Consider the following 15407-nt stretch of genomic DNA (forward strand, 5'->3'; position numbering starts at 1 on the left):
GCGCATCCATCACAGTCACTGTTTATGAAACTGAACACTATTTATGAAAACGACGCTACACTATTTATTGGTCTAGTTTCATAAATGTTCATAGTTCTTGGTCTACTTTCATAAATAATGCCTAATTCTTGGTCATGTTTCATAAATAGTGCATAGTTATTGGGTCTAGTTTCTTAAATAGTGTATGGTATTTTCATAAATAGTGTCCCTTTCTTGGTCCGGTTTCATAAATAGTGTATAGTTATTGGTTTACTTTCATAAATAGTGTATGGTATTTTCATAAATAGTGTCCCTTTCTTGGTCCGGTTTCATAAATAGTGTATAGTTATTGGTTTACTTTCATAACTAGTGCCTAGTTCTTGGTCATGTTTCATAAATAATGTCTAGTTCTTTGTCCAGTTTCATAAATAGTTTCCACCTATTGGTTTAGTTTTAGAAATAGTGCCTAATTCTTGGTTTCGTTTCATAAATAGTGTCTACTTATTGGTCCAGTTTCATAAATAGTATCCATTTAATTTATTGGTCCAATTTCGTAAATAGTGTCTACTTATTGGTCAAGTTTTATAAATATAGTCTAATTCTTGATTCAGTTTCATAAGGTTTGAAACTTAGACCCTGTTTGGTCCTGTAAAAGCAACCATTGCACCAAAAATGATGAACCCATAAGTGATCCTTTAAATCAAAACCTCGAGAAGATTATGTTCTCAGTAATTATATTTAAAGAGCTATTTTTCAATTACCAAATTAAAATACTGGATACCATTTAAGTTGTGGGAAATTTTTTCCTTATGCTTGTAACACAAGCGGTACACCAAGTGTCATTATGTAAGTGGTGGGAAATTTTAGTTTTTATGTTATTAATTTTTTAACACAAGAATCTCACCACTTGTATAGAGACACGTGGTGTACCATACCATGTTTCGGGCACATTGAAAAATCTCTTGTCCTCTTGACTACTATTGGGAAACAACCCCACAAAAATAAAACTGGAGAATGCAATTCAATTTGAAGTCATTTTCTTATTCTAAGCAAAAATAAAAAATCAAAATCAAAATCTATTAATGTAACTGACAATGGGAGAAAAAAATGGAGATTGAAAGGGGAGGGGGGTGGGTGAGGGTGTGTTTATGCAAGGCATGGGCTTTGACCAACTCCAAAATAATTGGTATCTAAGTTTCCATAGTGCGTGCAACAAGCAAAAACATGAAGGATTTGTTGTATCAGTTTATATAGGGGACACGCCCAGCGCAAGTTGCGTTCTTTATTTATTTATTTATTTTTTTTATTCTTTTGTCCTTATCATTAAATAAAGTTAGTGGATGGTTTTTTTTTTATTAAAATGTTAAAATTTGAAGCCATTTTTCATTAGTTTTCCTTTATTTTTTGTAGAAATTTTTACAAAAAAAAAAAAAAAAAAATTACAATAACATGAAGTTAAATTAACTTAAAATGTTAAAAAAAAAAAAAAAAAAAAAACCTTCTATGAAATTATCACATAAAATTATATAAATCTCGAATTTAGAGTTTATACTGTAAGTGTGACAGCTCGTCCCCAATTATTCGTACCGTAAGTGTGAAATGATGATTTTGCACCTAGTGGTTATGTTTCGTTTTGGGGTGTTTGTTTTGTGGGCTTGTTGGTTGCATCTAGACCACACACACACTCTCATCCTTATCACCTTCCCGTATACTTTCCCTGTCTCGTGTCTCTTTCTCTCTCTCCCTCTTCTTCTTCTTCTTCTTCTTCTTCTTCTTCTTCTTCTTCTTCTTCTTCGCACGAACAAGTACCAAAACCTGTGAAAACGTTGTAGATCGAGGTGGAAAACTATATCTTTGTGTTCGTGAGGATTATACAAGTTCAACCATACCCATTTCAGGGAATTTGAAGCTTGTAGGAAGCTTAGTGAGATCCTTAGGAAGCTCGGGTTGGTTCGTTGGAAGGATTTGGATGTCGGGATCATGAGTTGCAGGTTTGGCCGGATTTTGTGAAGTTTCTCCGGCGAGATTTCGTGAATTTCAGGGCTTGAAAGTGTTGTTTCACATATAGGTGAAATTATCCCGAGAACGAGCGTAGTCACTCGAGACAAGGGGGTTACGACCCTTCCACATGCCAGTGAGTGGGCTTTTGGTTTTTCGTATATACCTATATACTGTGGTTTTTCCCAGAAAATGATATGGAATGTTTATATGTTTTAAATGCCGTGCATTGCGTTTGCCTATTTATTTATGCATTAGTAGTTGCATATATGTATGTTTGGTGCTGCGGACGCACAGGTAAGTGCCAGGTAAGTTATGGTTTATGATGATGATTTGTAGTTATGTGAGATACGTAGAGAGCTCATAACCTGCACCCCTGGTGTTAGTGCTCCTGCCCAGAGTATGGCACATTCCTTCACGTGATGTTCACCTTCTACACCACATACTCATCTTGGATCCAAGTTAGGTGCACAGTCTTGTCGTACAGATGACTTTAGGTGGTTCCGACTCGTAGGTGACCCGCGATTATTTGCCCAGTCTTCACGTGATCGTAGCACTTGAGCGTATTTATTTACACCTAGTCTTGTGGTACAGACCACTTTAGGTGGTTCCGACTCGTGTGTAGGTATAGTTAGTGAGTTGGATATTTTAGCTTTAGATTCAGCCGTACAGGTCACGTTAGGTGACTCTGGCTGATATATTATTTGCATTGTTTGGCATTACCTGGGTTACTTACATTTTTGTGGAGGCATTCGACATGGCATATTTCTGAGCATGTTTTCTTTATATGTATATATTCTATTTTCTAGGAAACTATACAGGTTTTACGGCGAGGGGTTAAAACTTTTGATAATGAAATGATTTTGAAAAGCTTTGTTTTGTCCACTCACACTTTCTGTTTTGCGCCCCTCCAGGTTCTAGTTTGGTTTGCTCTTTTGGTGGCTCTCGAGGAATTCACGGCATATCTGACAAATTATCACCAGTGTAGGACCCCCTTTAGGTGTGTTTAGTTAGTATTTGTTCCTCTAGACTGGACTAGTTTTCTGTGCTCTGAATGTTATTTTTCACACTTACACTTGCACTTATATGTTAACTACTCTGTGTGTAGTTTGATTTTTATTTGTTCGTACTATTATTATTATTCTTAGCTTCCGCACTGTGCACATGGTTACGTCACCCTCACGTGATGGCCAGCATGCCTAGATTTCAGTCAGGGTGTGTTAATAAGCCTTTCTAAGGCCATCTCTAACCGATTCGGCCAGAGGGCCGAAAATAGCTTGAAATGACACGAAAACCGTCTCTAACCATGGGTTAGGCCAAATGGCTCATGGGCCCCATCGGGCCAAAAAAGGGAAAACTGGCCCACCAACTGGCCCAAATGAGCCAGCCAACAAGCCCAGGGCTAGCCCAAGCATTTGAATCCAACAGCTACTTGGTGTCAACATGACGCCAACTAGCTGTGACCGTTAGATTTGAATTTTTGTTTTTTTCTTGAAATTTTTTTTTTTTAAAATTTTTTAAAAAATTCCCATTTTCCTTTTTCCTATAAGTACCTAAGTCATTCCTACATCATTTTTCATATAATTTTCACCATTCCATACTATCTTACTTCATTTTATTTCAATTCTTCGCATTCTATTCTCTTACCTCTTCCGATAATCTTTCCTTCAATTTTTTCAATAATTTTCAAATGGCCACATCTGCAATGAAAGGTAGGGCTTAGACTCGAAAAGAAGATGAAGCTCTTTGCAGGGCTTATAGATAGGTCCCGGAAGATAGTGTGAGGGGGAGTTCTCAAACAAATGAAGGTGTTGGGACTTGTACGTCCAAAAAATACTATGAGTTCTACAAAAGCACCACTCCACCGAATACTAGCTTGAAACAACGAGAATTGTTCTTCAAGATGGAAGAAACATCTTCATCCAAGTTTGAATAAATGGCATCAAGCACTGTTACAGGCCGTAAGCAGACATGAAAGTGTCGTCAATTAATACGACGAAGTAAGTGTTTTCACAATTTATTTTAAATATTTAATTATATTACATTTAATTTCATAAATTAATTTCCTTTACTTTTTGTAATTATATTTTCTAGGTATGCCAAGTGAAGGAATTGTATATGAATGACAACTTAAAACCCTTTAATCATCATGGTTGTTGGGAAATTTGTAAAGGGTGGGTGTTATTTGAAGAGCCACCTCAACAAAGAGTTGGTCCTACACTGGTGTTCGGAAATGCATCCTCAACTGTAGATGGGGATGAAGATGGATCTCCTACGATTCAAGAAACAAGGGTAGCAAATTGAAGGAAAGGGGCTATGGGACGAAACAAGGCCCGAAAATTGAAGGAAAAGGGCAAGGCAAAGGATGATTACACCTTTCAACAGGAAATGGTGGCCTCTTTGCGATTAATGGCGGAGCAAAATGCCATTGTCGTGGAAGAAAAGAACCGTAGGTACGAAGAACGGGCCAAACAAATACAAGAAGAGATGGATGACAACAATATGCAAAGGAACACTTCGGACTACACTCCAATGAGTAAGGCCTATTTTGATAGAAAAAAGAGGGATATTATGGCCCGGGAGTTGTTTACCTCCAACTATAATTCTACAATGGCGGATGATGATGATGATGATTATGGACTTTAAATTTAAGTTGTAGTTTTTAAATTAAAATAATTAATTATGTTTGGCCTACGGCCCTTTGGTCCTCTCGGTTGGAGATGATTTTTTGTCACAGGACTATGTTTAGCATATGACTCTCTGGCCTCTCGATTGGAGATGGTAAGAAATATGATCTGATACTGTTCATTAAAATAGTAATTTCTTGGAGGGCTATAGGACTAAAACGAGCCCTCTAATCCTCTTTCAGTTGAAGATGACCGAAATGAGTCCTCAAATTTCGTAATTATGGAAATCCCTCTAATTTAAGGTTTATACTATAAGGAGTACGAAAGGTTACTTTTGATGTGCGTCGTTAGTAATGATGCTCTAATTTAGGGTTTATACGGTCAGGATCATGAGAGGTTCCTTTGTTGTTTGTATAGTTAGCAAGCAGCACAAATGCAATTCAACTCAACAAGTGGACCCTACAATCCGTACTATAGTCTCTAAATTAACTTTGTGTTGAGTCTATAAAGGCTGCTGCTTCATATGATATATATATATATATATATAAAAGTGTGTGTGTTGATAAGCGCAACCCCCGGTTTTTTGTCCATTAAGTGGGTCTCATGAAGTGGGTCTCACACGGACATTTCCAACATGACAGCCTTGAGTTGATGAGTCAGTCGCCTTTATTTATAAAAGAAGATTATGTATCTTGTAATTAGGCACGCCACACGTTAAAGTCGTTAACTGTATTACTCGGAAGGTGTCTTTCTCTTCCAGAAGACAAGAATAGGTAGTATCTAATCTTTACGTGAGAAATGCCCCCACTTGACAAATATTAAACTCTATCATTTTTAAATCCACGACTAGTCACTCTCTCAAACACTGAAACTTAGGATAAGAAAGGGCACGTAAGGCCATCTCCAACCAATCTGGTTAAAAAGTTATAGGCCTAAAAATAATTCGAAATGATTTCATGTTAACTTCATGTTGTTAATTATCGATTAGGTAATGTTAAATAGATTAGATTTGTAGACACAATTTTGAAAATTAAAAGATATGAAAGTTGATGATTAGTTTAGGGAATTGTTATTGGCACTCCAAAAATCTCATTCTACACTCCTTAAAAGTGTATTTTTCTTTCCTAATATAGATAGTTTGGAGTGTAGAATGATATTTTTGGAGTGCTAATAACAATTCCCTTAGTTTATTACTTAAACGTTAATGAACATACTTGTTCCTATTAGTAACACATCATTTAGTTTGCAAATTTTTTATCCCTAGCATCGCCCTTATCAATTTACATTATAAGACTAAAGTTATGTTGGTAATTATGATTTCACTCAACACGACTAAATTAAAAAGAAATTTACTAATAATTGGTCCATTTTAATGTACAATAAGCAATCCTATAAATCGAGAAATTACCTTTCATTGATAGGATAAATAGTTAAAACTAAGGGGATAGTAAGGCAATGTTTGACACCACAAAATTCTTGGATTCTCACGACACTACTCTATTGAAAAGAACATGATAGTCCTAGAATGTTGAGAATGAATTTCATATTGATGAGATAAAGGGCTTTATATGTGCTTATATATAGTTTGGATACTTTACATGTTGTCAATTAATTTTATGATGAAACTCTAGCTTTCTTCGTCCTATCAAATTAGGTTGTCCAACGTGTGAAATCCAATGATCACACGCTCGCCATGTTACCCTATTTATGTTGTCCACATGTTTGTTTTAGAAATTCGTTGCAAATGAGGAATAGACTTTAGGTATCCTCAAATTCTTTCATCTAGAAGAAGAAAAAGAAAAATTGATAGGTTTAACGGTTGAGATATTTCACAGAAGCTTCAGTGAAATTGTAGGCTTGTACAATGTTGGTCAGATACTCGAAAGTCTTCCAAACACGTTTTGAAATATCAACAAAGAAAAAATCAAAGATAGCAAGAAATAAATACAATAAAAATCCTACGTCTCCACTTGAATTTCATAAACATTTTATCGTATCTGACACCACAAGAATTTATAAATACTGCAGCTCTGTGATTTCAAGTCATTCTACTCATTCAACTCCTTAGAGCCTTTTACAATTCTTTGATACGTACCAAACCAAGAGCAAAGAAAAACTAGGGTTTCCTTTATTACAAACACAAAAAAACAATCATCATCCATTTTTTTCATACACAATGAAAGGAGACGGGAAGAACAAGAAGTGCCTAGCATATGTTGCTATTTTCATTGTGTTTCAGATCATAGTTATCACAGCCTTTGCACTTACCGTGATGAAAGTCAAGGGTCCAAAAGTCAGATTTGGCACAATTACTGCAGATAATTTCAGCTCCACAGGCTCCAACTCATCTTTGAGTTTGAATTTGGTAACCGAATTTGCAGTGAAGAACACAAACTTCGGTCATTTCAAATATCAAAACAGCACTGTCACAATCTACTACGGTGAACAGGCAATTGGTACTGCTGATATTCCTCAGGGAAAAGCCAAAGCTCGATCGACTCGGAGAACCGGTGTTAACATTAGCATTAACACCGACAAGCTTTCAGGATCCACAAACCTTGGCAATGACATCAACTCAGGTGTTGTGCCTCTGACTAGTGAGGCTACCTTGAAGGGAAAGGTTGAATTGATGAAGATTATCAAGAAGAACAAGTCTGGCAAAATGAGCTGCAGCATGTCAGTTAATTTGACCACCCGTGCTATCCAGGATTTGAAGTGCAAGTGATCAAAATTTTATTTGGTTTTGGTTTGGTTAGTTTCGTTCATTGTGATATATTTATTTTTCCTGGGAGGACTTTATTGAGTCTCTCTCTTTTGTTTCAGTGTTTTTTTTTATATAGTTAATTTTTTTTTTTAAGCTTTTGGATCCTGTACTTTGTAATGCCTTTCGGATTGTTGAGTTCTATTGATTATATATACATTCTTTTATATTCGTATTCATTTGGTGTTGAGATTAATTTGTGATTTTTTTTTTTTGTGGGTAATGGAAGGCAACAATAGCAAGCACAATAATCAAGTACTTTATTTTAACAATAGAAAACTAGTACTTTTTAAAGATTAATTAAAGTCTTTTTGTAGAAAAATGAATTCAAGCATGCTTAAGTGAGTAAATGAAAGCCCTTCTGTTTCTGTGGTAAGCCAAAGGGAAATTGGTGTGAAAAAAATGTAAAGATCATGAATCGTTAAGGGTTAGTTGATGTAATGTTGGTCTATTTCTTTGAACTCCGGTTAAAAGTCTCATCATGATTCAATTAATCCCATTCTTTATGTAGTATCTATCTTGTACGTGTTCTTTTTATCTTAATGAATATCATACATATTCCTAAGCAAAATGTAACAAAAATATAACCCAAATGTAAATGGACGTTGAATTGGAAATAAACATCTATTGTAATTAATGTCCAGAAATATATGTAACTTTGCTTCCTAAGATAATTTAATTAAGGTAGGACCTTATTTGTAGCATTAGAAAAAACAAGGATGTGTCGTATCGGTCTTCTTTTAAATGTGCATATTACGGGTTTCTTTATACCCATTTTAATCTCCTTAAGATATTGAGGCCGCCAAATACGAAACTGGCAATTGGCAATTGGCAATTTGGCACTGCTGGCTGCTGCCAAGCATAATTTAATTGGAAGGCCACCAAAGCAGGTAACATTTTATAAAGAAATTTAAAAAAAAAATGGAGGACTTTTTTTTATAGTAGCAAGAATTTATTAAGATTCCACTAAGAACGTACATAGAACAGGTCGGAGTGGGGTGCCTATGATGCCCATTTGGGCAGTTGGGAAGGGACTGGTATGATTGGGATATGAGTGGTGGTTGTTGAGCATGACGTGGGTGCCTATGATGCCCATTCCGGCTGGAGTGCTCAAGTGGAGATGGATTGTACAATCTTGTTAGGACTCTGATGATGGAGTGGTTCTAGGGTATTTGTTGAGAACCACCAAGTTATGATATCTTACGATAAAGACGTGAATGCGCCTTACTCACTCCGGGTTGGACCGACTGAGTGAGTTCATATATTCACTATTCTGAAGGGGTGGAAAACATGGTCTCGCAATTGCCCCTACTTATGTCTTTGAAGGGCCTTGGGGGTATAGTTGAACAAGACTACATCACCTCGCCCAAAGTGAGATTCAAGTCATAATGCATGATTGAGTGGAAGTCTAAGGGATGAAATCTTAGATGACCAGCCAGTAATTGTAGAATTTTTATTCTAACACCAAGTACTTGGCACAGAGTGGAAGTCGTCACTTTGAGTGGGTGATGCCATTACTGAGGCAACGCACGGAGCTCGAATGCGGTTTTGCCTAATGAGTGTGTCAGAGTCGGCTCGTTTCCATCGCCTATCATGGTCAGCTTGGGCAACATGCCCATTCTGAGTGGTGGAACGTGAGCGCGATCTAGTTGGTTGATACTTAGCACTACCTGTTTCGCGGACTATGAGCCGATTCGGTTGAACCGGTCTAGAGACTGGTCTGGGAAGATGGAGCCAATTTAGGTGCGCAGACGCAGAGGTTAAGCGCTAGGGTGAACATTCGGGTTAGTTAGGCCTGTCTGGCTTGGGCCGGGCGCCAGGCTCATGTGTAGTGGGCTTGGGCTCCTTCTGCTGGCTGGACCTGTGCTTCTGCTATCTATACGTGGGCATGGGCTGCAAGGCCTGTTGTAGTTGCTATGCCTGGAAGGTTTGGGCTCTTGCTGCCAAGGTTCTAAAAGCGCTAAGCGCTAGTCGGAAGGCGAGTAGGGGCATAGTATTCAACAAGTCTTTTACAATTTATTGAAAAAATAAAATACAAAACGAAAGTTATTTATTTTATGCCTAAGTGACAGTTGTGATCTAAACGGGTGCCTAGGAAGGTCTAGGCACCTTTTTTTAATTTCAAATGCCTAGGGATTAATCGAGCCAGTGACCAGTCACCTGATGCCTCGGCGGGGCCTAGGTTGGGCTTGGCTAGAATTTTCAAAACAATGGATGTTGCAGTGTTTGTTGCCATCTATTAGGTTGTCATGGCAGCATGCAGTGGCGGCAAAGGGTGTCCAACCACCGTGTTCGGTCGCGAGGAGTGGCAGAGTTGGGCCAGGTCATGGCCTCCATTCTCTAGTCTACATCCAGGTACGTAAGGCGTACTATTTGTTATGGTTTCAGAACTTTCAGCCGTGTTCTCTTTTCTCAAATGACTAAAAAAATTCAGCGACTAGGGGAGTGCAAGAAAATCGAGGAGGGGGAAATTTGACAAAAGGGATTACGAGAGCCTTCTATGAGAATTAAATTAAGCTCTCAATGAAAGCATCAATTTATGGTAGGAAAAATCCGCTATCTTCAATCTCGATAAAATCATTTGATCAAAGACCAAAGCCACTCGCCTAAGGAGTTGGGGAAGGGGATGGGTGGTTGTAATACCAAAAAAACAAATATGATTTTGCATTTTGAGATTTGAGAATGCGTATAGTAGTTTAGTTTGAGAATCATTTTAGAGAACAAAAACATTAAAAACGCATCTAGTACCAAATGTCAACTACATACATATACATACATACATACATACATATATATACGTGTGTGTGTATATAAATTCATATTTTGAAGTAATGATGGCGGTGGTCGTAAGGATGGTTTGATTGAGACGAGAGTGATGCTAATATAAATGGTGGTTGGAGTAGTGGTAGTAATGGAGAGAATAAATGTATTAATAGCGGTGTGATATTGGTGGTGGCAATTGGGGGTAAAGAACAATGGTACAGGGAGTAATGAAGGTGGTGAAGGGGGTTGTTTGGATATTGTTAGAGGATGGTTGTGTTATTAGTGATTATGAGGGTTAATTACACAAACACCTCCTGAGATTTATCGAGGTTTCATAAAACCCGCTCACATTTGAGATTACACTAACACCCCCTCACTTTTTAATTCACTTTCACATAACCTCCTCAGTCAAAATTCTGCTAATAAATTGACAAGTTTACTCTTATAACTAATTAATTAAATGATAAAAAATATATTTGAAAAGAAAAGATTTAAAATAAATTAATTAACCATTAAAAAATAAATTAAAAACTTGAAAGATCGAAAGGGAAAAAAGAGAGAAACCCCTAAACCCTCCCAATTCTACGCCTCACCGTTCTTCCTCCTCGCCATCTTACCATCGCCACGTTCTGTTGGAACCCAAGGATGAACACTCAAGAAAACTTCTAGATAAATGAATGTTTGTGCACTCAATAGCTGGGAGAATATCTATTATTTAATTGAAAGAGCAACAATGACGTTAAATAGCCTTACAAGAAAACTAGAAATAAGCAGCCCATGTTTTAACAAACCTAATAACGTGGTACACGACTAAAGTCAGAAGTAAATCAAACAACTTGTCCCTAAAGAATAGGGATTATTAACAACTACTGTAAACAACCCTACAAACTAGGAAACCTAACCCTAACGGTTAGGAAATCCTAACAACTTCAACATCCTCCTTTAAACTGAATGCTATCAGCAATCAGTTTACATCTAAGAGTGAGCAAATACCTATCAACTTCTGTAGTTTCAGAAACACATCTAGCTTCAATGGTTGGGTCATTATATCTGCTACCTACTCCGGCGTAGAACATTGAACCAGTTCCACAACTTTATCCTTGGTGAGCTCTTGAAGAAAATGGAAACGAACATCTATGTGTTTGCTATGACCATGCATCATTGGATTCTTTTAAAGCTTAACAGTAGAACTATTATCACAATAAATCATTGTGGATTTGCATTGTTCATGACTGAGGCACTGCAAAATCCTTCTTAACTAAACTGCTTGACATGTACTCAATGATGCAGCTATAAACTCAGCTTTAGTGGTAGATGAAGTAACCACGAGTTGTTTCTTCGAAGACCATGAGATTGCCCTTGAACTCAACATAAAAACATACCCTGAAGTACTTTTCATATCATCCTGATCTCCAGTATAATCACTATATGTGTACCCAACGAGTTCTTCGTTTCCTCCATTCTTATAGAACAGCCCAAAACTCACCGTGTTCTTCAAGTACCTCAACACTATCTTCGCTGCTTTAAGATGCAGCTTAGTAGCTCGTTCCATAAACCTGCTAATTAAACTGATAACATACATCATATCAGGTTATGTGGCAGTCAGGTACATGAGACTTCTCACTATTTGTTTGTACAGAGTGCTATCAACTTTTATGTCTCCTTCATCTTTCATCATTGTGAAGCCAGGAACAAGAGGATTATGAATTGCATTACACTGGTCCATGTTAAACCTCTCCAACACTTCTTGAGCATATTTCCGTTGGCTAACATAGATACTTTATGGCCTTTGTAGCACTTCTAAGCCAAGAAAATAGCTCACTCTTCCAAGATCAGTCATGTCAGACTCAATCATCATAGAATTCTTGAACTCTTTGAACATAGACTTGTCATTCCCAGTAAATATGAGATCATCAACATAAAGGCAAACAATTAACATTTTACCTTTATTCATTCTTTTGACAAACAAGGTTTATTCATGTGGTCACTTCTCGAAACCTTCCTTCATGAAATAAGACCGTATAAAGCCTTTTTAAGCTTATATACCTTGTGCCCCTGCTTCTTTTGTTCATAACCAGGAGGTTGTGCAACAAACATTTCTTCATTCAAATCTCCATGGAGGAATGCTGACTTGATATTTAACTGGTAAACTATCCAATTATTCTAAGCTGCAATTGATAATATGACTCGAACTGTATCCAAGCAAGCTACAGGTGTAAACATTTCAGAATAATCCACTCCATATTGTTGACTGTACCCTTTTGCAACCAAGCGAGCCTTGTATTTGTCCACTTCACCTTCTCATTAAGCTTTGTTTTGTAGATCCATTTTACCCCCAATCACTTTTCCTTCTAATGGCATCTCTATCAACTCCCACGCATTATTTATCTCTATGGCCTCAATTTATGAATCCATAGTCTTCTTCCACTTGTCACTTTTCATAGCTTCCTCATAAAAGATTGGATCAATATTAGCAAACAAGGCTAAGTGAGCCATGTCTTCCTCCTTGGAGAGACCATCTCCACTTACATGATCTCTCATCCAAGCTGGTCGTCTTTTGACTCATCCTTCAATGATAGTGTCTTCTGGCTGGTCATCTTGATCAGATTCCACACTCTTTATTATTGCTTCATCAGTCTTGGATTCCTCTATGCTGTTATCATCTTTTGGACCTTCTTCATCCATTTCCCACTCAAGATTAGCCATGATTACTTCTCTGTGATTGTTGCTCCAGTCCCAAGCTTTATCTTCTTCAAAAATCACATATCGGCTTATCACTATTTTCTTAGAAACTAGATCAAATAGTCAATAAGCCTTGGATTCTTCACCGACTCCAAGTAGGATGCATTTCATACTCTTGTTATCAAGTTTAATCCTCTTACTGTTAGGGACATGTATGTGTGATAGACACCTAAAAAACTTGAAATGTTCCCTTGATGGTTTCGAGCCACTTCAAGCTTCTTCTAGAGTCAGGTTTCTCACTACTAGTGTTGGACTTCTGTTGATTACATGGATGGTTCAATTGAATGCTTTTGGCCAGAAAGCTTTTGGATTTTTTTTTCTCGGGAAGAATGCTTCGAACCATATTCATAATGGTTCAATTTTTCCTCTCCGCGACCCATTCTGTTAGGGAGTATAAGCAACGGTCAATTGCCTTTGAATTCCATGCATGTTGCAAAAATTTGTGAACTTGAGTGATGTGAATTCGCCCCTATGATCTGTACGCATACTCCTTATGCTTGAACCAATTTGTTTTTCAACCCCAGCCTTATGGATTTTGAAAGTATTCAAGGCTTCTGATTTGTCAACCAAGAAATATACCCATGTCTTTTTACTGCAATCATCGATAAAGGTAATGAGATACCTTTTCTTATTGTTGGAGATCAGATTAATAGGCCCATATATGTTAGCATGCATAAGTTGAAGAGTTTGAGATGCCCTCTATGTACTATCCTTCAGGAATGTATCTCTCTGCTGCTTTCCTACTAAACACTCTTCACAAACCTTCGCTTGAGCCTTGAACTTTGGTAAACCCTTCACCATATTCTTTTGTTGAAGAATTTTTAAGCCACTTAAACTTAGATGTCCATATATACGATGCCACAATTGGAGTTAATCTTCTGCAACAGTGTTGAAACACTTCTGTTCTTGTGGTTGTGTGCGAGCAAGCAAGATGAATATTCTATTCGCTACCATTGATGTTTCCCAGATCAGTCATCTCTTAAGATGATAAATGTTGCACTGGCACCTTTTATAAAAATGGCAAAACCCTTCTCTTGCAACTGCCCAATGCTCAGTAAGTTGTTCTTTAAATTCGGCACACAAAATACCCCAGTGATGACCTGTATGATCCCATTGACTTCCATACGAATATTTCCCTTCCCTAGCATAGCTCAGCTTGAATTGTTCCTCAAGTTCACATATTTCTTGAAGGTTTCATCAAAATCTATGAATATATCCTGCTTGCCACATATATGTTTGCTCCATCCAGAATCCAGGAGCCATACTTCATCTATGTCAGCTTCCTCGATATCAACATAAGCCATCAACAACATTTCTTCACTTGTCTCTGAGTAGAGACCTTTTGAATCATTCATTTTCTTAAAGCATTCCCACTGAAAATGCCCAAGTTCATAGCAATTATAACATTTAAGGGTAGACTTGTCAGGTCTATTCCTACCCCTCATTCGTCCTTTTTCTCTGAAACTGCTGCGACCACGTATCCCACCTAGCTGGATTTCATGAGTCACTTTCAGAGTTTGTTCATCCATCATGTGTTTGCCCATTCTTTGCTCGTGCACTAACAAGCTACTTTGGAGCTCATCGATGGACAAGATGTTGAGATCATTAGACTCTTTAATTGAGCACACCACATAGTCATATTTAGGAGTCATTGATCTCATAATCTTTTCAATGACCACCATATCTCTCATATTTTCCCCATGAATCATCATAATGTTGGCTATAGTGAGAGTTTGTGTGAAGTACTCATTCATTGATTCCCTTTCTTCATGTGCAGAATGTCAAACTATTTGCAAATAACTTGTAATTATGCACGTTTGACTCGTGTTGTGCCTTGGTACTTCTGCCTCAAGGAGTCTCAAATGTCTTTCGTAGTATCTTTCTTCAATATCATCTCCATAATTGATCGATCAATAGCCTAGAACAAATAGTTCTTAGCCTTCAAATCTTTCTACCTTTGATCATTAATGGTTTTCTTTTGTGCATTAATGAGATTCATCTTGTCTGCTACTGTAGGAATCCTAGTCTCCACCAAGTTCCAATATTCTTTGGAGCACAAGAAATTCTCCATGAGCATGCTCCAATGATCATAGTGTCCAACAAATCTTGGAATTGTACGTTGCACAAAGCTACTTTCAGTGGTCATGCTGTTGTTGTTGAAGGATGAAACTAGCTTTGATTAGGCCCCATGATGGTGCTTTGATACCAGATGTTGGAACTAGAGAATGAACACTAAAGAAAACTTGTAAATAAATGTTTGTTTGTGCACTCAATAGTTGGGAAAATATCTATTATTCATGTACACACGAAAATTTTTGTATTGAATGAAGCAAGAACACGTATACAAAGTAGATTTGTATTGATTTGAATTTATAGGTTACAATCTCTATTTACAACTTTTCCTCTGATTCAGTCTTCAAATTTGATGTAGATGCGTAGGTTGTTGATCCAAGGGTCGCGATGACTTGATCTTGGATGAACGATTGAACGATTGTTTCAAGTTTTGAGCTTCAAACAACGCGTGGATGATCTTAACC

At 37.3% G+C, this 15407-nt stretch overlaps 2 protein-coding genes across 2 annotated transcripts; one reads left to right on the forward strand and one right to left on the reverse strand.

The window, feature by feature from the left end:
- The first annotated feature begins 6614 nt into the window (after window positions 1–6614).
- On the forward strand, window positions 6615–7518 carry LOC137713299 (late embryogenesis abundant protein At1g64065-like). Its single transcript, XM_068452583.1, has one exon. It carries the CDS (start codon window positions 6781–6783, stop codon window positions 7327–7329), a length of 549 nt encoding a protein of 182 aa, XP_068308684.1. The 5' UTR covers window positions 6615–6780; the 3' UTR covers window positions 7330–7518.
- Window positions 7519–11386: 3868 nt separating this feature from the next.
- LOC137712242 (secreted RxLR effector protein 161-like) lies at window positions 11387–11854 on the reverse strand. The gene is made up of 2 exons (XM_068451353.1): window positions 11766–11854; window positions 11387–11684 (listed from the first exon to the last, which is right to left on the reverse strand). Exons 1-2 carry the CDS (start codon window positions 11852–11854, stop codon window positions 11387–11389), a joined length of 387 nt encoding a protein of 128 aa, XP_068307454.1.
- Between the last annotated feature and the right edge of the window lie 3553 nt (window positions 11855–15407).

Source organism: Pyrus communis, chromosome 13 (genome assembly GCF_963583255.1).
Source record: "Pyrus communis chromosome 13, drPyrComm1.1, whole genome shotgun sequence".
NCBI lineage: Eukaryota > Viridiplantae > Streptophyta > Magnoliopsida > Rosales > Rosaceae > Pyrus > Pyrus communis.

What these genes read in the sequence shown, in the direction of transcription:
- LOC137713299 (XM_068452583.1), top strand. Translation starts at nt 6,781, where the DNA reads ATGAAAGGAGACGGGAAGAACAAGAAGTGCCTAGCATATGTTGCTATT.
- LOC137712242 (XM_068451353.1), bottom strand. Translation starts at nt 11,854, where the DNA reads ATGGACCAGTGTAATGCAATTCATAATCCTCTTGTTCCTGGCTTCACA. An exon ending in ATAAAAGTTGATAGCACTCT is followed by an intron (nt 11,685 to 11,765) that starts GTACAAACAAAT and finishes TTTAATTAGCAG; the next exon opens with GTTTATGGAACGAGCTACTA.